We start from the raw sequence: 26,951 nt of genomic DNA on the forward strand, positions 1-26,951 counted from the left end.
CACAAGTGGCAAATAGAACATTGAAATCCAATAGTATTTGGTGGAAAAATAATTATTTCAATTTTTACCCTTTGTTGCCTGGAGTCTAGGCAAGACTAGGCAAGAAGACCAAATACCTGTATCAATTGAATGTTAGAGTGAAAATAAGAGTATAAAGACTGTAGAATGGGCTGGCTGCCACTGCCTACACTGGAAAAGTCATAAAACAAACAAGCTCAGGGCTTAAATTCCCAGCTCAAGACTGAGAGAGTCAGAAACCTTCCAAATGCCCCAAAAGAATTTCTTAACTCTTCTTGGCCCAGAGCTGAGACTTCTGAAACCCAAACTCAAAGTCTAATTTTCCTGCAAGGTGAATTACATTGCAAACTGAACTCACATCACCAGGTCTTATGTTAAAGTTAGGCTTTTAACTGTAAAGAGAGGTACCTAGAGAACTGGCATTGGTACATTAAGGTAGATTATTATTAATTTGAATACCTCAAACCCCCAAACCCTACCAAGCTCCTTTGTCAGCAAAAGCAAACCTATCCCCTAGTCTAAGAAAATTAGCATCACCATGCCTGAAGACTCTGTAAGACCTTCTCTGAGGCAGGCACTTTTCAGGGAAATGCAGATCCTCGTCCAGACCACCCTACCACCACCTCTCATTGTTCTAGACCTTATAATTACACTCAAATTCACACACCAGAGGGATGAATATAAAATCTGACCCAAGATCATCTACTATTCACACCAAAAAAAAATTGTATGATTTTGTCAGTTTTTATCAGCAGAACCCTAAAGAATGTGTGGGAAAGGATTCTAAGATTTCCAGGGAGAAAGAAATCTACTGTTATCTTAAACAGTTGGGAGTCTGTTATCTTAAACTGTTGGTGAGCCCTAACAGTTTGCTCACCTAGTTAACTGAAACTGGACTCAACAGCGGCCGACATTAAGTGAGATGCCAGGGATCCTCATACATTAGAGGAAGCAGATCAAAGGCTCAAGTAGATGGAATAATGGAATGGATATCTGACATGTGACTTGCCTGCCCACCCCTATGGTCACTGAGAGTCCAGAGGTTACTCCCTTTACTAGCATCACTGAAAGCTTTTAGTGCAGGTCAGAGATAAGACAGATGCCAACAATGAAATGAGCTTCCTAAATTTAATGGATGATTAGACCCGTTAAGAAGAAAAGTGGTAACATCTTTCCATCTGAGATAAAGGTGGGCATGGTAATAATCATAATGGGTAGCAAAGGAGGGCTGAATTACATACAGGTTTTTTTCACATACATCTAGGTTTTGATATCAAAGTTACGTTGGCTTCATAAAAATAACTGCAATTATTTCTCCTTTAATGATTAGATAAAACTTAGTTGGTACTTTGTTTTAGTAAAATGCACATAACATAAGTTCACCATTTGAAAGATTTTAAAGTTGTGTAACCTTTACCTCTATCTAGTTACAAATTATTTGGAATCTGCTTTCTGTCTCTAAGGATTTATCTATTCTGGATATCTTAAACAAATGGAATCATACAATATGTGGCTTTTTGTATCTAGCTTCTTTCACTCAATATACATTTCAAAGTTCATCCATACTGTAGTATGTTATCAGTACTTCATTCCTTTTAATGGCTGTATAATATTCCACTGCCCAGATGCAGCACACTTTGTTTACCCATTCATCAGCTGATGGACATTTCCATATCTGACTATTGTGAATATTGCGGCTATGAGCTGCTATCTCTTTAATTAACATATATTTAACTACCTTTCCATCTTGTCTATGGTAACAGATCTATTTAAGTTTAAACTTCTATGGGGGTCAATTCACACAATTCATATTTTGTTATGAAATCATCTACTTTTAGATTTTCAAATGAGTTTTCAAAGAGCAGCATCTAGTACCTTCTTAATTTTTCAAATCATTTCTCTTATCATTGGTTGTATCTTCTTTCTTATTCCAAATCTTTGATTTTGCACTTTTTCCTTTAGTCAAAGTCAGAACTAGGTTTAACTATTTTACTGGTCTGCTCAAAAAAAGTTTCTTTACTATATTTATCATTTTTAACTGTTTTTAGTTTCTATTTCATTAATTTCAGCTTTTTATTTTATAAATTCTCTCTTCCTAGTTTCTTTAAATAAACACTAAGTTCTTTTTTTTGTCCTTCTTCTTTAATAATGAAGGAATTTAAAACTAAATATTGTCACCTAAGTACAGCTTTGCTGGATTCCATAGAAATAAGTATAATTTGTTCTCCTTTTCACTCTTTTCTAAATAATCTGTAACTTCCTCTTTAAACCATAGGTTACTTCAGATTACATTTCCTAATTTCTAGTAAGTGTGTTTTAGCATATTGTAATTATTTATTTCTTTTTTAAATTATTATTATTATTTTTTTGGTTGGGGAAGGTAATTAGGTTTATTTACTTATTTTTAAAGGAGGTACTGAGGATTGAACCCAGAACCTCAAGTATGCTAAGCACGCATTCTTGAGCTATACACTCCCCCTTATTTATTTCTAATTTTAGCAGAATATAATTAGAAATGTAACCTGCAAAAGATCTCATTTTTAGAATTAGTTTTTTTAAATCAATGGTCCATGAACATAAGCAAAAAAAAAAAAAAAAAAAAAGAGGAATGAAAGAATGGTTATGTAAGTATAAATGTATATTTATAAATATATAAAAAACAAGTTTATTGATTGCTATATTTAATCCCACTATGTCCTTTCTCTCTTTTCCTATTATTTGGTCTAATTCAGAAAAAGATATAGCAAAATCTCCAATGTGAATACATTTTTATTAGACTCCGCTGACATTTGTAATAGCTTTCCTTTACAAATTTAATTGTCATGGTGACTGACAAATATACGTTTTGTTGTAAGTTGTCTTTTAGATTATTACATACTACCCCTCTTTATTCTTTATTTGAATATTATCCCCTCTTTACTCACTTAAGATCTTTTAACTTTAACTAATATACCTGATATAAATATTGCTACTCTGCTTTCTTTATTTTCTGGTGTGATTATCTCTTTCTTATCCGATTATCTCTAATAGGAAATACCACTATATATCTACCCTCTGTATTACATGTGCCTCTTACAAACAGCATACGGCTACGTTTTGCATTTTAACTGACCCTATTAGGTTGTCTACGGGAGAACTGCCATTTAGTGAAAAATATATTTCATTTTATTTTTCCAACTTACATTTAGCTTACTATTTTATGTTTTTCTTTATTTCCTTCTCCTTATTCTTGCTGATTTAAGCCATTTTAACTGTGTTTTGTGTCTTTTATTATTTTGGAAGTTCTCCTTTCACCACTTCATTAAATGCCCCTATGTGCTTAAAAGAAACATGTTTCTTTCCTACCGTTTTCAAATCATATCAACCATTCCTCTGCCAATACATACATTCTGTTTTCCTCACAGAGACACTCTATTTACATCTATTACTTATTTTTCCCCAAGCAAAAATATATGAGTCCAAACATCCTAAAAGGTGGCCTTATGTTCACTTGCCTAACAAAGTCAAAATTTTTCAAGCTTATTAATCAGAATGTCATAAAGAATGAACTAACAAACTTCTTGGGAATCATTTTACAGCACATTTCTTGTTTTTCTCTTATATACATGTCCTCCTTCTCTGAAAAGCACTATTACCAGATCTAGCACAACCTAGGCTTTACAAATGCATTTGACTGCCACAAAGTATATTGATTTTAATTACTATTACTATCTTTCCTTTTCCTTTCCAGTTTTATTGAGGTATAATTAACACATAACACTGTATTAGCTTAAGGTATACAACATTATGATCTAATACATGTATATATCACCAATTACATACATCATCACCTCAGAGTTTAAAAAAATTTTTTTCTTGTGATAAGAATTTTCAAGATCTACTGTCTTAGCAACTTTCAAATACAGAATACAGTACTGTTAACTGTTATCACCATGCTGTACATGTTATCTCCAGAACTTACTTACCTTATAACTGGAAGTCTGTACCTTTTGAGCACCTTCACCCATTCCCCGCCTCCCCCAGCCTCATCCCCAACCTCTGGCAACCACCATTTTTTCCTCTATGAGTTTAATTTTTTATATTCCACATTATAAGTGATATCATACAGTATTCGTCTTTCTCTGACTTACTTCACTTAGCATAACACCCTCAAGGTCCATCCACGTTGTCACAAATGGCAAGGTTTCTTTCTACTTTATGACAGTAATATTCCATTTTATATATATACCACACATTCTTTATCCACTCAACCATCAACGAACGTTTAGGTTGCTTCCATGTCTTGGTTACTGTGAATAATACTACAATGAAGGTGGAGCTGCAGATTCTCTTTGAGATAGTGATTTCATTTCCTCCACATGTATTTACCCAGAAGTGTAACTACTAGATCATATGGTAGTTCTATTTTTTATTTTATGAAGATCCTCCATACTGTTCTCCATAGTGGCTGCACCAACTTATATATCCCTTTATGTATCCCACAGCAGTTCCCTTTTCTCCACAATCTCGCCAGTGTTTGTCATCTCTTGTCTTTTTGATGATAGTAATTCTGACAGGTATGAGTTGATATTCCATTTTGGTTTTCATTTGCATTTCCCTAATGATTAGTGATGTTGAGTACCTTTTCATGTACCTATTGACCATTTGGTATCTTTGGAAAAATGTGTGTTCCTCTCCCCATGTTTTAACTGAAATGTTTAGGGGTTTTCTGCTATTGAATTGTATGAGTTCTTTATATATTTTGGAGATTAACCTGTTCTCAGATATACGACTTAAAAATATTTTCTCCCATTCCACAAATTGCCCTTTCATTTTACTGATGGTTTCCTTTGCTGTGCAGAAGCTCTTTAGTTTGATGTAGCCCACTTGTTTATTTTTGCTTTTGGTGCTTTTGCTTCTAATGTCAAATCCAAAAATTCACTGCCAAGACCAATTTCAAGGAACTTATCCCCTGTTTCTTCCCAGGAGTTTTATGGTTTCAGGTCTTACATTCAAGTCTTTAATCACTGTGAGTTGATTTTGTATATGGTGTAAGGTAGGGGTCCAGTCTACTTTTCATTCTTTTGCATGTGGTTGTCCAATTTTTCCAACATCGTTTATTGAAGAGACTATCCTTTCCCCATTGTATATTTTTAGCTCCTTTGTCATAAAGTGATTGATTGATTTAATTGATTGAACTAATGTGTGGATTTATTTCTGGGCTCTCTATTCTATTCTATTGATCTATGTGTCTATTTTTATGCCCATACCATATTGTTTTGATTACTGTAACTTTGTAATATAGTTTGAAATTAGGGAGCATGATGCTGCCAGTTTTGTTCTTTTTTTCTCAAAATTGCTTTGGCTATCTGAGGTTCCGTACAATTTTAGAATTGTTTGTTCTATTTCTATGAAAAATGCCATTGGAATTTTGATAGGGATTACACTGAATCTATACATTGCTTTGGGTAATTTTAACAATATTAGTTCTCCCAATCCATGAGCATGGATTATCTTTCCATTCATTTGTGTCTTCTTCAATTTTTTTCTACAATGTCTTATAGTTTTCAGGATATAAGTCTTTCCCTCCTTGGTTAAATTTATCCCTAAGTATTTTATTCTTTTTGAATCAATTGTAAATGGAACTATTTTCTTAATTTTTATTTCCAATAATTTGTTATTAGTGTATAAAAACACAACTGATTTTTGTATACTAATTTTATATTCTGCACCCTCACTGAATTTATTAATTCCAACAGTTTTTTGACAGACTCTTTGGAGTCCTCTATACGTAATAATTATGTCATCCAAAATAGACACAGCTTTACTTCTTCCTTTCTGATTTGGATACTTATTTCATTTTCTTGCCTAACTGCTCTGGCTAGGACTTCCAGTATGTTGAATAAAAGTAGAGAGAATGGACATCCATGTCTTGTTTCTGATCTTAAAGGAAAAGTTTTCAGCTTTTCACCAAGGAGTATACTGTTAGCTGAGGGCTTGTCATATTGGTCTTTATTATGTTCAGGTACATTCTCTCTATTCTAACACTATTCAATTCAACCAAATACACTCTAGTGACAGACTAGTATTATATAGTATTTTATAACTGTTCCATCATTATTTAAATGTTAGTTTCGTATTTGTTGTACTTACCCTTCTCCCAGTTTCTCTAATACATCAAAAACTTCTTCAGGCTGCTTAGTCAAACTGTCTTCACTCAGCTTTTTTAGCTTACTGATAAAAAAAAAAAACAGAAAAAACATTTTCCTTAAGATTTTTATAAATGTTTTAATTTTATTTTTAAAAAGCAATATATTCAGACGGTTCAAAAACCAAACACCATGAAAAAGTATACAGTATATAGTCTCTTTCCAACCCCTGTGATTAATCTTCCCAGAAACACCTCAAAGAATACTTTTATTAGCTTCATGTGAAACCTTTACACAGATATGAATATATATTTTATTTCTCTTTTTTAACACACAATACAGCACTTATACAGACTCTTTTTTATCCACACTGTTATATACTTTGATGTTTTTACCTAACAACATATAATCTATATTGGAGAGCTCTACACTATATGTCTGTAGAAAGCATCCTCATTCTTTTCCTTTTTACATCTACATCCTATTCTGTTGCAAAGATGTAGTATCTCTTACTCACCAATCCCTTATTTATGGATATCCAGGTTCCCTTTTGCTATTATAAACAACACTGCAATAAATAAGCTTATACATAAGTCAATTCACACATGTGCTAGTAGTGTATCTGTAGGATAAATTCCCAGAAGCAAAACAGTGAGGTCAACAGAATATACATACATGCAAATGTAGATGTATATATTGATAAGTAAGTATATTGACTGTAAGTATAAACATGTCATAATATAAACTTAATATGTAATTTAATAATATGAATAACAAAATTACTATATTGTATTCACTATACTGTAATTATTAAAATTCTTGATTGATTACAATATGGTATATTTTATCTACTATAATTGTATGTTATATTAATATATATGTATGTTGATAGATATTAGCAAACTGCCCACAGGGGGCTTGTATGAATTTAATCTCCTATCAGTTATCTACCAGTAATGTATGAGAGAATCTCTTTTCCCACAGTTCCACCTACTGAGTATTTAACCAAATATCTGGATATCTAATCTACAGAAACCATGTATATGAATTTGTTCTGGAATAAAAATGTTGTCTATCTCAAAAAATCTAAAAGACCTAGTGAAAAGTAAAAGCCAAAAGAGATTTGAAAACTACCTACAGTTTTCAATGTGCTCCCCAGCCCACACACAGACACACCAGCAGAGAGTAGAGGTCATATGATCTCAAATGTTTGAGCACAACCTCTTCACAAATCATTGGCTAACAAGGCAATCCCAAGGAATTCTGGCTAGAAAATAAACATAAAACAACTGGGCAGAGGCATTAGCAGCCAAACAATTCAGGGAGATAGATATCACAGTTTAAGTCCAGGAAGGTTTAAAAAAAAAAAAAAAAAAGCCTGGGAGGGAAAAAGGGAAAAGTCAGAGTTCCTACAATGTATTATTTTACATGCCCAGTTTTAAGTAAAAAAAAAAAAAAAAAAAATTATGCAACATGCAAAGAAAAAGGAAAGTATGACCCATACTCTGGAAAGCAGTCAATAAAACAGAATAGAAGCAATCAACAAAAAATAAAGCCATCAATAAACAATGATTCAGAGTGGGTCCATATACTGGATATATCAGACAAAGGCTTCAAAGTGGCTATTTTAAATACATTTAAAAAATTGAAGTTCTGCTCAAGAAATTAAAGGAAAATACCCAAAAAATGATTCAACAAATAAAGAATCTCAATAGACACAGAGAAACTAATAAAAATGTAAAATTCAGATATGAAAAATAAAATATCTTTAATGAAAATACACTAGAAGGGCTCAACAGCATATCTGAGGTATCAGACGAAAGAATCAGTAAACCTGAAGATAGCTAAATAAAATATCTTCCCTTTGAAAACAGGAAAAGAGTGAAGAAAAATCAACAGAGCCTCAGAGACTGGTGAGACATCAACTTACCAACACAAACATAATGGAAGTCTCAGGAGAAAAGTGAGAGTAAAGGGCAGAAAAAAATATTTTAAAAAATAATGGCTGAAAACTTCCCAAATTTCTTAAACAAGAAGCTAATTGAATACCAAGTAAGATAAATACAAAAACATCCACATCTAGACACACTGTAGTCAAAGTGCTGAAAGACAAAAAGACAGTCTTGAAAGCAGCAAAAGATGCATCATTAACAGAACAAGAATATGATTAAAAGCTGACTTCTTATCAGAAACCAAGGCAGTCAGAAGGTAGTGAAAGGAAATACTCAAAGTGCTGAAAGAATAGTATCACCCAAGAATCCTAAATCCAGCAAATTTATCTTTTAAAAATGAAGGGGAAATAAGAACATTTCCAGATAAGCAAAAACTGAGAAAAGATGTTGCCAGCATAATTTCTCTATAAGAGATATTAAAGGAAGTACTTCTGGAAGAAAAGAAGTGGCAAATATTTACAGAAACATTATATATACTTATTTTTAAATATAAGATTATTTATATCAATAATTTCAATATTGAACTATTGAAATTATAAAATATTTAGGTAAAATATATATAAAATAGCAGAACAAAGGAGGGAAAAGGAAATGGACCTATACTGAAGCAAATTTACTATATTTTACTGGGATTAGGTTAATCTGAATTTGACTATAATAAAGATGCATACTGTAATCCTTAGAGCAACTATCAAGAAAAAACTGGGGAAAAAATGTAATTAACAAAGTATTTGGATGATATATCTGATTATAAGATTTCAAACTACAAATATCTTTAAAAGTTAAAAAAAAACTATAGGTTAATTACATTAAATATATACAGTCAAACCACCCAATTAAAAGAGGAAGATTATGAGATTGGCTAAAAAACAAGACAACTACATGCGGAAATCACCTTAAATATAAAGACAAAAAGAGGTTAAAAGTAAAAGAATGTGTATATATATATATATATATATATATATATATATATATATATATATATATATATATATTTATATATAAACTAATCAAAGCAAAGCTAAAGTGGCTGTATTAATATCAGGCAAAGAAAACTGCAGAGAAATTAATATTGCCAGGATAAGAAGGATATTTCATAATGATAAAAGGGTTAATTTATCAAGAAGACATAACAACCCTACATGTGTAAGCACCCTAAAACAAAGCTTATAAAACACAAAACAAAAACTGAAATAATTAAAAGGAGAAGAGAACAAATCCAAAATAATTGTTGAAGATTTCAAAAACTCCTCTCTTAGTAATTGATATAGAAACCTTACAGAAAATCAGTAACAATATATAAGACATACAATACTATCAATCAATTTAAATTCTTTGTCTATTTCATCTCTTTTATTCCTAGCATTTCTATTTGACTCTTTTTTAAAAAAATAATTTTCATTGTTTTGATAAATTGCCCTAACTGTTCACAGGTGCTGTCCATCTTCCACTAGACACTTTTAACACAGTAATCATTATAACATCAAAGTCCCTATATAATTCCTACATCTGTATCATCTCTGATTCTGGTTCTGTTGACTATTTTATCTTTTGACAGTGGATCATTTCCTTGCTTTTGTGGGAGCAATCTTCATTTGAATCCCAGGCACATACACACACATATGCATACACACACATAAGCACTGACACAGAATGATCAAGTTTAAGTGACTCTGGAGAACAAAAGCCACATTTATGAAACAGGGATTGTAACCAAAATATATAAAGAATTCTTAGAACTCAATAATAAGACAAAAACCCAAATATAACAATGCAAAACATCTGAGCAGACACTTCACCAAAAATATAAACAGATGACTAACAGGCACAAGAAATGATGCTCAACATTGTTAGTAATCAGGAAAATGAAAAGTAAAACTACAATAAGATACCATTACATACTCATAAAAATAGCTAAAATTTAAAAGATTACAATAACAAGATGTGGAACAAGATTTCTCATACATTTGATGTTGGAAGAAAAATTAGTCAGTTTAGAAAAAAAGGTTAGCAGTTCTTACAAACTTATGGACACAAACTTATACAATCCAGCAATTCTACTCCTAGGTATTTATCCAAAAAAATGAAAACACATGTCTGCGAAAGACATACACAAATATTCATAGTAGCCTTACTCAAAACAACCAAAAACTGAAAAAAAATATTCAAATGTCTACCAACTGGTAGCTGAGTAAACAAACTATCATAAAGCCATACAATGGAATACTACTTAGCAATAAAATATAACAAACTACTAATACATTCAAGATCCTGAACAAATCCCAGAATCTTTATTGCCAAGCCAAAAAAAAAAAAAAAGCCAAACCAAAAGAGCACATTTTACTATATCTAAATTACACCTCAATAACATTAATTTACAAGAAAAAGTATCTACATGTTGTGGTAAGAAGACTACTGGGCACAAGAGCGACTTAGTGGAATGGTAGAGTCAGAAGACAGGCTGAAACAGTTTGAGACAACGGGATAAAGTGAAGAAGTAGAGACAACAACTATGGATTACCCCCCACCAGAAGTTTCTGGAAAGGACAAGTGACTGGAGACAAAGGACAAGTGACTAGAGACATGAGTTTGAGAAAGAAGATAAAGCCTAACAAACAAAAAACTCATCAGAAATGCCTGTATAAATATAAGCACTGTTTGGAATGAATTAGTAAAATAAGAAAAAGTTGAAAATACTAAAGAGGAAATAACTACTAAAGCATGGCCCTGAAAAAGGGTGGAAGAAATGATATCCAAAGCCATGTGGATAGGACTGCCTTAACCTGACAGGTTGGGGATACCTCTCCCATTATAATAGGAAGAAAGGATAAGCAGAGTTCTAGGTGAGACAGTAGGCTGGTGGCAGAAAGCTGAGCAAGTTCTCAAATACTGGCTTCTATTTGCGTTATGAGGAGGGATATTCATCTACTGTAAGTGAGGAAGTTAAAAATTGCGATTTTAAGATACATAACTGAATTAGAAACAGCCAGAGTAGAAAACAAAAACAAAACAAAAAATCTCATGAAATTTAATAGGATTAAAACTGGAGGCTTTGTTGAGATCAGAGACCATGAGTTTAAAACGGCAATCTTTGAGGTTTCATATCTTCTTCAGCACTGCTCAGAAGGCTTAAGATAGGCAAAAAGGCGGCAGAGTAGAATTTGGCATTTTGCCAGTCAGATGCCATGGAAGAACAATGAGACAAGGGAGTTCAAGATACTGGCAGAAGAATGGCTGAAGACATGGACCAGGTAAGAAAAAAACAAATATAAGCAGCAGCTAATGAGCAAAGGAGAAAGATAACTAAGAACTAAAAAAGAGTATATCTCTACCAGAAAAGGAAGCCAGTCTCTTAAATTTCCAAAATATTCACAATTTTGCCTTGGAAAGAAAAAGTGCTTCATGTCCTTCATGGCTAAGCAAGCGCAAAGTAGCTCAAGATGAGCCATGCACATGATACAGTGATGGAGACATTATATTAACAAATCTGTTTAATGCCAAGCCAAAAGGTACTCTAACCACTTCTTAATTCTTCAGGAGTTATAAAAGTTTTCTTAAAATAGACGCACAATCTGGCTCACTTTAAACACGCAAGTCATAGGTCCCCCAAATGAATCCAGTAAACAATGAGAATTTTCTATTAGTCCACATGTTTCATTTTCTGAACATGTGGAACAATTGAAATGTTACTAATTTATCTTAGGCAAAAAGATGGTCTCTGGGGCATTTCTCAAGTGAAAACACATGATTTATTTTGGTAAACGATTCATGTTTTATGTCCTTTTGTCTTTATTTCTTCCTTCCCTTTCTGGTATTTTAAATGAAAACCAACCATTTCAGTTATGGTTTAATTTTAATTAATTTTATACTGTCTACTTTTTTTATTCACTATTGTATCATTTTATTTTATTTTATTTTATCTTGGTGAGGGGAGGTAATTAGGTTTATTTATTTTTAGAGGAGGTACTGGGGATTGAACCCAGGACCTCAAGCATGCTAAGCATGCACTCAACCACTTGAGCTATACCCTCCCCCATTACACTGTCTACTTTTAAAGCTCTTACAGCTTAAAAAAACTCATAATTAAAAGCCAATTTAAAATAAACACACACACAAAAATACATTTTCCCACTTTCCTGCCTTGGCAAACACAATATAATGAGCATCATTTCACCTGTACTTGACATACTGCAGTTTTTAACACCTCAGAATTTCATCAAAAGGATATATTTTTAGTCAAAGATCCAAAAAAAAATTATTCTTGACAGTCTCTTTAGAACATGCACTCTACCAGGTGCCAGGGAATTTTGTGGAGAATAAGTCACCCTCGAGATCTCTCTCTCTCACAGAACTATTAAGATAGAGTTTATTACATACTTAAGTAGACATATCCTAGAATTATCTTTTTGAAATACTTAAATAACTAATACAATCAGGTTTTCCTGTCACTTGATTTTCTATCTCATAAAGTAAGGAAAACCTAATCTATTATACTGTCATTGCTAATACAGTGGGAAAAAGCTGTCTTTTCCCACATTGTTTTTAAACATTATTCTTGTTTTTTTAAAAGCTACAATCAAATTCTCTAATACTTCAAGATTTAAATGCCTACTTTAACCTCATACCCATCTTGTGGTATCTCACTCTTGTGTTTCCTGCTCAATGTAAAAATTTCTGAAATGTTAGCTATCTTGATTGTGGTGGTGGTTTCATTAGTATATACATCTATCAAAAGTCATCAAATTATACATATGAAATATGTGTAGTCTACTGTACAGGAATCATACCAGAATAAAGGTGTTAAAAAGAAAAGAATTTCTGTTATTTTTCCCAAGGTCTCAGGAGAGAACAACCTTCTACATAGACTAGTCTTAGTTATCTCCAAATTCTCCTTTGTATTTTATCATCTTAAAAATAATTCATAAGTAGAATTATACCTTAGATAATGTATTATGGTGATACATTGTTAAAATTTGTATCTTTTAGAGATGCATATTGAAACAATTAAGAATGCCACGCACTATTTACCATAGTCAAGACGTGGAAACAACCCAAGTGCCCTTCAACAGATGATTGGCTTAAGAAAATGTGGTATATATGCAACAGAATATTACTCAGCCACATAAAAGGATGAAATACTGCCATATGCAGCAACATGAATGAACCTAGAGAATATTATACTTAGTGAAGTCAAGACAGAGAAAGACAAATACTATATGATATCATTTATATATAAAATTTAAAAAAATTATCAAAATTAATCTACATCCAAAACAGAAAGACTCACAGAGATAGAAAACAAACTTATGGTTAACATAAGTTATGGTTATCAAAGTAGAAAGGGAAGAGGGTGGATAAATTTGGAGTATGGAATTAGCAGATACAAACTACTAATACATAAAATAGATAAGCAACAATAATTTACTGTATGGCACAGAGAAGTATATTCAATATCTTGTAATAACCTATGATGGAAAAGAACCTGAAAGAGTGTGTATATATACACTATATATATTCAGAATCTTAATAGTTTCAAATGTACAGCAAAGTGATTCAATTGGCAGTAGCCCCTGGGAATGTCTTAGAAATGCAGATTCTCAGGCTCCACCCCAGACCTGCCGAATCACAGACTGGAGTGGAGCCAGCAGGCTGTGTTTAACAAGCCCTCCAGGAGATTCTGATGTGCACTCAAGTTTGAGAATCACTGCTCCTGCATTGTGGAATTTAGGCTACAGTAAACCACCCCTGTAAAATAAAACACCTTCATGGCCTTGATTGTAATCCTGACATTTAACAAAATTTGATGACACTTTAAATTGAAAACTTTAAAAAAAAAAAAAACTGTTTTAAAAAGCCTCAACTAATCATCCTTAAAAGTGATATTTTTACACCCTGAAGTCTATCAGTAATGTTTTATGTATTCTGGAAATCATGTTACAACTGTATAAAGAATACTGTTCAGTATTAAAGAGAAATGGAGAGACAAAAAAAAAATTCACTTTGCTGTATACCTAAAACTAACAAAATACTGTAAATCAACTATACCTCAATTAAAAAAAAAATTAAGAACTCCATAATGATATCAGAGATTACTTCAAAATAATAAAGGGTGGTGAAGTTAGTAATTGTTTAAACTGGGTAATGGGTACACATAGTTGGGTATTCTCTCTTCTTTACAAAACTGTTTGAAGTTTTCCATAATAAAAAAGTTTTTTTAAAGAGTAAATGGTAGGATTTAAATCAACTTCAATTGTTCTTAGAAATAATTGGAGACAAAAAAGCATGTATTCAATGCAAATTATTTATAACAAAATACAAAAGTAAATAAATGTCTAAACATAGGTTAATTAACTATAGAACATCCATTCAAGGAGATATTACTAAAAGTCATGTAGAAAACTCATTGATTTAAAACAAATTAACAATACATTGCTAAAAGAAAAAAGGATAGGTTACTAAATAATGAGCACCTAACTAAACCATTTCATTTTTTCTTCTAAGCATGGGTGTATCTGCAAAATTGCGTGCGCATACAAATACTGGCACCAAACTAACGGTAGATTTGTTTTGTTCATTGCTATACCCTTAGCACCAAAAACTGCCTGGGACACAACAGAAACTCAAATATTTGTTACCTGTAAACACTTTAAGATTCCAGGCAACAAGGTTTGAATTTGGGAGTAGCTTTCCTCTCTGCTTTATTTCATAAAGTTTTTACAATAAACATTCATTTTTTTCTATATAACCCCATCTCATAGCAAAATTAAAATTTTCTTCATGATTCAATTATTATTTCATGGAATGCCTTCCATAAAAATCATTTTATACACTGAAAATAAAGGTCTCTTCTTTAGGTGGAATTAATGAATAGATCAAGGCAATGAGAAATAGTAAAAACACTATCTGTTAATCATTTTATTCTTGTGAGTGAATTCTGCAACTACAGAGAACTATCTTTAAGAAAACTAATGTTTCTAAAACAAATCTTCAACGTGGGCACAAAAAATGATAAAACTAGATTTAAAAGTCATCCATTTATGTTCATTCAGTATACACGTACCGAATTTGTAGAAAAGAAGCTACCTGCTAGGGTAAGGCAAAGGAAATTAAGATACAGCCCTAATCTAATAGGAAAGACAGACACATTAGAGCTAATGAAACATAATAATACAGGTAGTTAACATTTTTTAGGGCTTTTCATGGCCTTGTGCAGAGCACTGAACAAGCATTTTCTCACTTAACCTCTATAACAAACTTTTTGGTAGTTACTAAAAAAACACTCAGTTTTTAGATAAGAAAACTAAGGCTTAACTGACTTCCGCCGTCGTTTGGGTAATAAATAACAAAACAGAAAATCAACCCACGGTCTGCCCACGATACTGAAAGAAGCTTCTTACTCTTAGGAAGCTAGCAAATACCAAGATACTGGATAATTGCTACATCAAGTATCATACATCAGCCACATCTTTTAAGGAGGACATTCTTCTGTAAGTGTTCCCAGGAGTTTTTCATCTCCAAATCAGTTAGTTTACTCTGAAATGTTCTATTACAGCCACTAAACTATTAGCTCCAAGAACAGGATTTAGCAGGTTCTTTTTTTCTTCCAGGGCTATCCTACGCACTCAAGAGATTAAGCAGATGAACTATTAACTTATTTTATGCTTCTTAAATTCCAAATCACTGTATCATATTATATGAGATGATAGGCGATCTAGGCAAACAGCAATTTAGATTATGTTTTAGAAAAATGTGGTATAGGGGAGCCAGAGAGATGAAATTCTGAAGGACATTATAGTGACTACGGTAATGATGGAACACCGCTAACTGTATTAAGATAAACCAAGGTACCCTGCAGATTGTCCTATAAGCAAATTACATAATGGAGAAAGTGGTTTTGTTTCTCGCAACCCAGAAACCTGGTGACAAGGATCTGGGTTTTAAAAGTTAAAGTGGAAATGACAGGAAAGAACAAACTCAAGAGATACTTTGAGAAAAGAGTAATTTCTCAATACATACAAGAGACAAATCCTGACTGGGGAGCTTAAGAGCCTCTCAATCACCTTATTTCCATTACCTACACTCTAGCTACCATGGACTACTCCTTAAAGATCCTGAATTTTCACACAAGAAAAAAATCAGCTACTGTACTGTATAAAAAGTAGATATTATACAGTGATTTGTACATAATAGAAGATATACACATCGTACCTCTATTATGTTCATTCTCTCTTACATGATCTTTCCCCTCTTCTCTGCCTATCAACCACTTCCTTAAAGATATAATCAATAATGTTCTCTGAGAAGTTTGCTGTGATACCCTCCTCTCCTCATCCACCATCCCTACCTACCCACCCACCCATCCAGAGAATTAATCTCACCGTCAACTCTGGTCCCACAGCACTTAGCACACTGAGTCATTATTCCTTTCATCACTAGAGCTAAAGTGGGGAATTCCATGAAACTACAGATCACATCTTATCCACCCTCATAATTCCAGTAAGTACCTAACACAAAACTTAATACATTACTGTTCAATAAACTTTCGTTCAATAAATAAATGAATAAACAAATGAAAAAAAGAAAACAATTTTGCTAACTACTGGAGAGCTAATGGAACTTCAAAATGCCAGTCACTTACGCAGTGCTAAGGGGAAAACCTATATTCCTATATAAGGTGTAATGGCTTATTGTGTGCTGCTTCAAATTAAATCAGTTTCACCATCCCAGCAATTAAAAGTACATATGGCTAGAAGCTGATCCAGGGGCCAAAAGCATCCACACAAGGGCTAAAACAGCCAATGGGGGATGCTCCAAACTTCCTAGTTACAAAATGACCCAGTTAACCTTCGATTTCAGAACAAAGATGACAAGGGTCACTGGGGCTCAAGTCATTATTCCAAGGACTCTAAGGTGCCATTCCCCCTATTAAAGGAGCCTATTTCATATCCCAGACTTAGAGTCACTGAAGCTCAGAGGTAATGAGCTGCTGACTAGGCACCTTCCCACACTACCCTATGCACATTTCCTGAGTATCCTCACAATAAAATTCTACTACTGAAGATCATCTGTATCCTTCTCTTTCTTACCGTCTTAAAAAAAAAAAAAAAAAAAAAAAAAACTCAGTAACAGAGTAACTAATATAGGAAACCAAGCAGAGGAAAGACTCACATCAAATGCAAACTGGAAAACCGGTGACATCATTAATTAGTACAGGTCAGACAGAAGCAGACAGAAGATAAGGATTCCATTTTGAACATATTATCTTCGAGAAGACAGTAAAGTAGTCAAATGTTATTCAATAGATTAGAAATACTGAATAAGAGACTAAGTACAAAGATTCAAAGTCTCAAAAGAGTATACTTTTGGGTCATTTTGGTCAAAGTTGAAGCCACGAGAGTGGATAAGCTCACTAAGAAAATGACTATACTAAAAAAAAAGAGGACGAATGTAGAAAACAGAAAATACAAGGTCACTGTCAATTATGAACTGAGAATAGCACATAGAACTGTCTGAGGAATAGAAGCAATAGAAAAATCAAAAAGCCAGAAAAAGAGAAAGCTTCAAGAAACAGAGACAGAAGGGGGATAAGAACTGGGAAAAGGTTTCTGATCTTACCAAGCAATGACTGATGCAACCTAAAAGCAGTTTCATTAGACAGACAAGGCCTGAGCATGCCAGAAGATGAAAATGGAATGAAGCCTAAGAAATAGAGATTTTAAAGAGTCTAGAATTGGGGAACAAAAATGTGATTATAGGAGTAGAGTCATAAAAAGTGTGAGAAGAGACAGGCTCAAAGGTCACATGAAAGTCACAGGGGAAGAGAAGAAATTCCCCTTCTGAGGTTTGGATCAAAGTCCATAAGGTACTTCTTCCTAACAGTCATAGAAGTTCAACATTCTCTACAAAGCAGACGAAATCACCTGTGTAAAATTATGTGAAAATATGATGGTAGGCCAAGAAGAGAGAGTGCAAATTTAGGGGACTGGAGCTCTGAAGCTCTGAAAAGTCGGCTAACACCAAAAAGCAAATTAGCCCCACATAAGAACACAATCAAAAAAGACATAAGGGGGAAAAAAAGAAGGGACTATATTTAGTCCTCTTCCTGTCTTTTCTGTTTCCAGCTTTGGAGCAGCAGTCTGCAAGTTTGTAGACAGGCTGTAACTTTTGCTAAGGATGTCTCTTCAGTTCTGAAGAGACGGAGGTAAAGTTGTTTATGATTGATGTAAAGTTTTGGGGGTTTTTTTCACTTGTAGGAAAATATACATAACATAAAATTTACTATCTTAACTATCTTCAGGTATACAAGTAAGCAGCATCAAGTAATTTCACACTGTTGGGAGAGGCTACAGCTCAAGTGGTAGAAAGCATGCTTAGCATGCAGAAGGCCCTGGGTTCAAGCCCCAGTACCTCCTCTAAAAATACATAAACCTAATTACCTCCCCTAACCTGCCAAAATAAAATAATTAAATAATACAATAATAAATTTTAAAAATATATTTTTTTAAAAAGTAATTTCACACTGTTGTGCAACCACCATCACTATCCATCTCTAGAACTTTTCATCATCCCAAACTAAATTTTTTACCCATTAAACAAATTTCCATTTCCCCCACCCCCCAGTGCCTAGTCACCATGATTCTACTTTCTATCTCTATGATTTTGACTCTTCTAAGTATCTCATTTAAGTGGAATCATATATGTCCTTTTATGTCTGCCAGTATATCAGTATGTATATACCACATTTTGCTTATCCATTTATCCATCAGGGGACACTTGGGTTGCTTCCATCTTTTAGTTATTTGAATAATGATGATAATAAACTCTGATGTACGAATATCTCTTGAGTTCCTGCTTTCAATTCTTTTGGGTATCTACCTAGAAGTGGAATTGCTGAACCATACAGTAAGTATATGTTTAATTTTTTTGAGGAACCACCATACTGTTTTCCACAGTGATTGCATTATTTTACATTCCCACAAGCAATGTACAAAAGTACCAATTGCTACAAATCCTAGACAACAAGTATTATTTTCTGGGGGTTTTTTCAGTGGCCATCCTAAAGAGTATGAAGTGGTATCTCGTTGTGATTTTGACTTGCATTTCCCTAATGATTAGTGATGCTGAGTATCTTTTCATGTGCTTATTTATTTGTATATCTTCTTTGGAAAAATGTCTACTCAAGTCTTCTGCTCATTTTTATCTGGGGTGTTTTGGCCAAAGACTTGTAAACATAAACACAAAGGAAGGCTTTGTACACTGCTAGGTCTAGACTCCTAGTTGAGAATAATTAGGATATGGCCTCTAGATCTCTTGGGAAACTAATCAGAGAAGAGGACCTGGCCAGAGTACAAATCCAGCAAAGGAGAAAAAAACTTTCAGCTCTGCAAGAACAGAGCCACCTTCATATAGCACCTTCCACCTCATTTCAGCTCTGCAATTTTCAATGTCTTTTTCTCTTCTGGCAAACTTCTCTGTATGTATTGATTATATTATTGATAGCTTTATTACTATTAATAGTAGCTATTTTACAAGTCAACTGTTATTAACAGTTATATTGTTATTATTGCCATGTGCTAAGCACTATGCCTGATCTTACATGCAATATCTCATTTAAAATTAAGATCTAGTCTTCAACCCTAGCAATTTCATCTTGAATACTGTTAGAAAAGCCATACATCTTTAAAATGTACGAAAGGAAAAAAATACATAAAACACATGAAAGGTTTTTATCCTTTAGTCCTTCAACATTCCATTATTAAACAATGTCAAAAAGTCTCAAAATTAGTCTTAAATACTGAAAAGTTTCTAAATTACACAAAGATGAGCCTGATCATAAATCCACAAACTCAAACATCTTTTCTACTTCAACCACAGATAGTACATTTTACTTCAAACTAATGAAATTTAAGGGTCATTTTTTTCTGCTCCCTTTTGCTTTTTAAAGACCAAACATTGTGTAAATATTTAGCAGATATTTAGCGCTAAAGTAATAAAACTGATTTTCTTTTTTATTTTTAACTCAACTAGAATATATGTATGCATCCAAGTGAAAGCTGTCCTTTTATCCCCTTGGGAAGTTACGAGTTTTTTCAAAAGATGTCAGACACATTTTTGAAACATTTTGGAAACTGTCTTCAGAGATAAATGCTTCACCAATCACTTATTTACAATCATTTATTTCCCTACATCTTAAAATTTTGAAGATAAAATATGAGGATTTAGTCTCTATATGCTCATAACTCTTCACTCCCATCCCGAGAAGAATACTAGATTTAACTGCAACAATCACAATCAATACATTGATTAAAAGTGTAACTGCATTAATAAAAGTGTAACTTCAAGGAAAGTTTAAACTCTGACAATATTAACATTTGTATCATTCGGTGAGTTCTGTACTCTGACTTCTGCTTAATTTTTAGAGACTTCATTTAATCTGCACAAAACCCAAAAAGAAGGTACTATTATCATCTCCATTTTATAAGTGAACCAAGACTACGGAAAGTTAAGCAACTTACCTACCATTGCATTGCAGGAAATGGCAGAGCTAAGGTTAGAACCAATCTGACTCTAAAGCTTGGGCTCTTGTTTCCCTAGTAATTATCACTTTTTTAACAGTAAAATAGATGTAATTGATGATCTCATAGTGTATTTACTTTATAAAACTACATTAAAGTTTATGAGAGTTTAGTTAATTAGTGGCAGTAGAATGAACTGAAATCCATCTCAGAAAACAGATGCTCTGTAATAAATGGAAAACTTTTTAAAATTAAATGAAAGTCTTATTTTTCAACTCTATCATCCCATTTCCTCTCAGGTTGGGCTCTCTGCCCAAAAGTACTCTAAAATTATAATTTCCTGGCAAAGAGCTTTATAGGAAAAGAAGTTGAGATTTTGCTCTTTCCTTCACCCTTGGAGTCTTTCATTTTTATTTTCTAAGAACTTTTTCACTTACCCTCAACTGGAAAGTGACATGATTCCTTCTAATTTCTTGTAACATACCTATATGAAGTTAACACATGCTGCAATATACTACCCAGCCCTAAAGACATGTTACTGCGTTTTTACTTTCTTAATAACTCATTTTTCAAAAAACACAAATCCAGAAAATGTAGACAACATAAAATAGCACATTTGAAAATTCTCCAACATAGTCACATCTTATTAAAATAAAAATTAAAAATAATTTTATAAGAAATATGCAGACCTGTCTCATAACTTTTAATCCAGTTCATTACAAAGATTTTTAAATATCAACAACCATATCTATATTTGAGAACTAACAAAGGGAACAGAATCTTTAACTGATTAAAAATAAAAGAGGATACTTCCACATGAAACTTGCCAAGGTTTACCCATGAACCTGCTAAAAAAAAACCCACTATGATTTGTGCTGAAGGGACTACCTACACTGAAAAACTGGATTTACTCATGTTTTCTTCTGCATTTATTCCCCTACACCTTAGATTTTGAAAATAAAATGTGAGGATTTAGTCTCTATACATTCTCAATTCCTCACTCCCATCTCTAGAATTAACCGCAACAATCCCAAACATTAATACATTAATTAAAGGTATAACTACATTAATAAAAGTATAAGCTCAAGGAAAGTTTAAACTCTAACAATATTAACACCTGTATCATTCACTGAGTTCTGTACCCTGACTTCTGCATAATTTCTACAGGTTTTTATAAAGAGAAGCGAGGAGCTGTGGAGACAGTGCTGCTTTCAGTTGCTTGCAGAGACAGACTCTATTTTGCTTGATTTTTCAGCACAGTTTGATTACTTACACAGCAACAACACACAGGAAGCCACTTCTCAGTATTTCTCTAGTTCTTTCTAAATAAATTAAGGGGAGGAGACTGAGAAATAGCTCATGATTTTGGTGCTTTGTGAAAATAATTTTTGCTTTTTTTTAATCTAGAATATTTTTACCTGTTTGGTTTTTTAATAGAAATAAAAACAAAATTTTAAAATTCCAGCTGTATCTAATAGGAAAATCATTATAAGAAAGATAACTAGCCTAAACACGTCACTCACAGAAATTAAAAATAATCTACTATAAATGTAACATTACTGTATCTGTAAAGCTATAAATAGCCTCTGAAACTCCAATTCACTTTGGTAATACCATGAGTCTTCAAAATCTAACTGATGCTCCAAAATGACAAAATTTTTTTAACTTGGGAATTGTGTGGGCTTTTTAAGGTAAAATACTCTTCTTTTTTTGATGCAAAAAATTGTTATTTTCATATTAAATTTTAGAAATTAAGTAAAGTTTAAATAATTTTTTCTCTCCTTCCTCACTGTACAATAATGTCTTTAGTCAAAAGATGATTTCAGGATGTACTATGAACCCAGAAGAGAAAAAGGCCTCTAGTACGCAAAAACTGACACAAAGAGCACATGCTTTACTTTGGGAAAGGCAGAGCTACTGTTAGGTCAGACCACTATTCCTAAGATAAGCGCAGTTTAGAGAAGAGCGCAGCAACAAGAGATAACAGAAGACAGTAAAACACAAGGCTAGACTTACAGGGGAAAACCCACCTATACACAGCAACAAAGCTTCTCATGCACCAAAAGAACACACTTGACTGTCTCTATAAATTAAAACTATGAATAGTTCCATGAACTTTCTTATGGCTTCTATGATCTAAAATTTATTTATTTTTTTAAATTAAGTAATCAAGAAAGCAAATAATCAGTCTCAGAAGACTGGGTCAAGTGTCCTCACTTTGGAATGAATTTCCATCAAATTGGTTATTTTAAAAGTGTTTCTTAAAATATTTTAGAAGTATAATGCTTGAAATGGTTTACTTCATTTATTTGGGAAATCCATTATGTGGTACACCATACTTCCCAATAATGCTCAATGTGTTTAAAGTTATCACCATATCACTATTTGGGGAGACTGTTTCACATCACATGACTTTTTAATGAATTTTAATTAAAGGTGACTAAACAACTGTTGAGAGTCTGTATATAAGGGGGAGACCCCATTTTCTTACCATTGGCCTGGTACTTGAATTCTCTTCTATTAGGGAAAAAAAGAAAAAAAACACCTTGGAAGTATACAGTGAGAATCAAGTGCAATGAAGGAAAACTCAATGTACCAGGAAAAGAAAATTATCAAAATACTTTCTTCTCAAGAGTTAATTAGTACATATATTTTTAATTTCCACTGTAATTTTATGGATTCCATTGCTTAATTTCATCCTTGTCTTTTTTTTTAAATTCTTAGGAATTACATGAACTATAAATTTTATTCAGAGCAATCATTTCTCTCCAACCTCTTTCTATGATCGAAATTTCACTAATTATTAAAAATATTTGAATAGATATCATCACTGGGAAATGGCTACTGGCTGCTATTTGATAGCAAGATGACAGACTAATTCACATATCAACTTATAAGTGCAATGTGATGCCTTTTAATATAGTAATTATTACACCAAAACTAATTATTTCTAAAGTTATGTGACAAATGTAATTTACCAACTATGTCACTGGGACAAATATCTCATCTCATTTATTCAAAAGCACAATAAAACTTAATAAGAGGGGCTAATATCAAAACTGAAAGGGAGTAACAATGGCATTTATTATCTGGATGTGCTCCATTTTATAATTCATTAGACTGTAGTCAGTTAAGGTTGGATTTATAAAGCAGCTTCAAGATGCCCTTGAATTTTGTTTATTTGTACACAGATACACTTTCATTTTTGCAAAACAAGGCAGGCTAAAAGTTCTAACCTAAAAAATAAAGTTTGAAATCTGATCGTATCACTAGTGGTGCTATCTGTCTTGGATTCTTTCATTTTACCTATCTTTTTCATTTAAAAAAAAGTAGAAACTAAGTCACCTGAAACATTTAGAGGTGAGAAAGAAGTGAGGCTGGATATTAGAATAACAGTAGGTCAAAGGGTAACCAGAGTATGACAGGGAGAACATGAAGATAAAAGTCCATTCTAAATAGTCTCTACCACGGAACTGTCTATAGATGTCCAATTTCTGGCTCAAACTTAAAAACATAAACATAGAGATATTATCCAAGGAAAGAAGTTCAAAACTGCCAATGCCATCATTTTTTGATAGAATAACCTATGGTCTGAAAGATTAAGTCAGTTCTCCTACATATAAATAAAATACTATTTAAAAAAAAAACCCACTATGTTAGTGTTCAGGTTAGGGTCTTAAAATATCAACACTCAATAAAAGTAGGGCTTACTGGAGAAGGTTGATTCCAGATCTGGGAAAGGAAATGGGCAAGATGAGCCCTGAATATCTTATCACAGCAAACAGCAAAGAAGCTGTACAAGACCACTAAGGTCATGTTGTCTCCTGAAGGGATTCCTACTGACCAAAGATGGGACACTTTAAGCTTCAGCAAAAGTAACTTCAATGGATTAAAATCTATCAAATATGTTTATATCTATCAGCTTATAATAGCATTTTAAAAAAAGAAAAAGAATTAATCACCTTCAGAGGAAAACAGGGAACTGATTCATTATCTTGAAAACAGGTAAATAAAGGGGAAGAACCAAGTGACTCAGATACTCTTGCCAAACACCACCTATAATAATGCCTAAGGGACTGAACTTGAGTCTGATTCAGTCTCTGGATCCAGCTGCCCTTTTGCAGGAAATAAGGAGGACAAAGGAACATGCTGAACTGCGCCTTGAGCAAGCAATAAGCAAAATCCAGCCTGTGGAAAACTACAATTCCAACAGTCTGCATTTGCAACAGGAAAAGGAAAAGAAAAGAGATGGAGAGCAACCTAAAGATTAAAAATCACAACTCATATAAAAACTATTTTTTAATCGGCAAGACTAACCTATGATGTCTAGCAATGCACCTTTAAGTTATTACTGTAAAATTAAGAATTATGGTTACATATGGGGAAAGGTGGCTGTGATTGGGATGGAGCATTCAGTAGGTGCTTCCAAAGAGGGTGGCAAAGTTCTATTTCTTAACCGACTGGTGATTATAAAGATGTATGCATTGTAGTAATTCATCAAACCATACAACTGTTTTTTTTACCGGTTTCATTTTTTAATAAAAATTTTTTTTTTAATAGCAGGTCACCTGAACAAAGGCTTGCTATGTTTCCCATTCTCTAGTCTAAAGTGGTGGAAAAAAGAGGTTAAAAAAAGAAATCAGTGCCCATCATTTCCTCCCTACCCACTTCCTCTTCTAAGGCAACCACCTAATACACATTTTGGGCCAAACAGATTCACATTCCTGGGCATCTGGAATTCTAAGAAAAAAACTATAGATAATCTGTTCCTCTCCTAACCCAACCTGTTCCTCACCCAATCTTTCCCCATCTCCCAAGTTGCTCAAACCCAAAACCCAGGAGCCAGAACTGATTCCGTCTTCCTCATTCCCCACATCTCGTTTGTCAGTAATCCTTCATTTCTAACTGCAAAACTAACTAAAATCTGCCCACTTCTCTCCATCTCCACTGACTCCACCATCTCTCACCAAGAACTACTGCAACAGCCTCCTAACTTGGTCCCTGCTTTTAATCTTAACCCCCTACAATTTATTCCACCCAAAGAAACCAGAATGATCTTTTAAAAATATAAACTGCTTAAAATACTGCATAAATCCTTTAATACAGCCCACTCCACTGATTGAATACCAAATTCTTTTCCACGGCTTGCATCACTGAATCACTGCCCATCCCTCTGACCTCATCTCCAACCACTTTCTCCCATTCTACAACCCAGCCACAGTGACCTCATTTCAATTCCTCCCACACACTGACTCTTTCCCACCTCCAGGCCTTCTCATAGCTTTTCCCTTTGCCTGGAATACTCTTTTCCGGTTACTCACAAGGAATACTTCTCAACCTTACCTTCACAGCTGAAGTACTACCTTCTCAGGAAAGCCTCCTTCAACTGCCCTATTAAAGCAGGTTCCACCATTTTTCTCCATCAGTACGTACTACTTCTATTCTTCCTAGCTCAAGCTCCAACTAGAGCGGATTTCTATGATAGTGTATGTTCTATCTCATCTGTTTCGTTCAACAATGTACCCAGCATCTGTCATTTGAAAGATAGTCAATTAATAATTACTGAATATACAAATAAATGAGCAAATTAATGAACTCAAGGCTGACAAAGAAAATTTCTATCAGATAGTATAAATTTTCTCTTTAGAAGAAAAATCTAAAGACCTTTGGTAGATGGGGAGGGTGGAGCTAGTAAAGAGTCAGAAGTCGAGGTCATCATAATTATAGTGGGATATTTCCAGTGCACGGGGTCATTCTACACCAGAAGGCAAAGGAGCGTGTGCCTCAAAGCAACCTTCATGTATTACATTTTTCCTTGTAAACTCTATCAGACATCATGGATAATCATTTTCCATCTTCTCATACTTTAACTGGGACATATATAAAGTGTTCAAAAAACAGTAGCTTTTAAATAATTGTTTCCTCTCTGCCTTTCACCTCTTCCCTTTTAAACTCTTAAAGAATACCTCTATCTTATGTATAGGTTGTTACGATGATACCACTCTGATTCCTCTGGGCTCTTCATGCTGAGGAACTCATGAGCACCATCTACTTTACCCTCCTGTATCCCTGTCCTTTCACCTTTGCGTTCTCATTCCATAATAATCTATCTTCTGGCTGGTACTCCATTCACTCATAGTAACACTTACTCTCATGAAATGACTGGTTTTTTTTACATTCCTTTTTCATTTGTATGGATGCACTTTGTAACCCTAACATTTTGACTTCAGTCTTCAACTTTTACTTCCTCCAAACTACCCTTTCACACTATTAAAAAATAAATTAAAAAAAACAATTTGCCACAGGATCCAACTATAGCTTAAATCAAAGAACACTCT

At 33.3% G+C, this 26,951-nt stretch overlaps 1 protein-coding gene across 6 annotated transcripts in view; it reads right to left on the reverse strand.

Annotated features, from left to right (window-relative positions):
• Window positions 1-26,951, reverse strand: part of STK3 (serine/threonine kinase 3) — a 241,372-nt gene that overhangs the window by 210,084 nt on the left and 4,337 nt on the right. For all 6 annotated transcript variants that reach the window (XM_074352984.1, XM_074352985.1, XM_074352983.1 and 3 more), the window contains exon 2: window positions 6,151-6,231. In XM_074352984.1, coding sequence (XP_074209085.1) covers window positions 6,151-6,231 — 81 coding nt within the window. The remainder of the gene's footprint in view (window positions 1-6,150; window positions 6,232-26,951) is intronic.

Source organism: Camelus bactrianus, chromosome 25 (genome assembly GCF_048773025.1).
Source record: "Camelus bactrianus isolate YW-2024 breed Bactrian camel chromosome 25, ASM4877302v1, whole genome shotgun sequence".
Lineage (NCBI taxonomy): Eukaryota > Metazoa > Chordata > Mammalia > Artiodactyla > Camelidae > Camelus > Camelus bactrianus.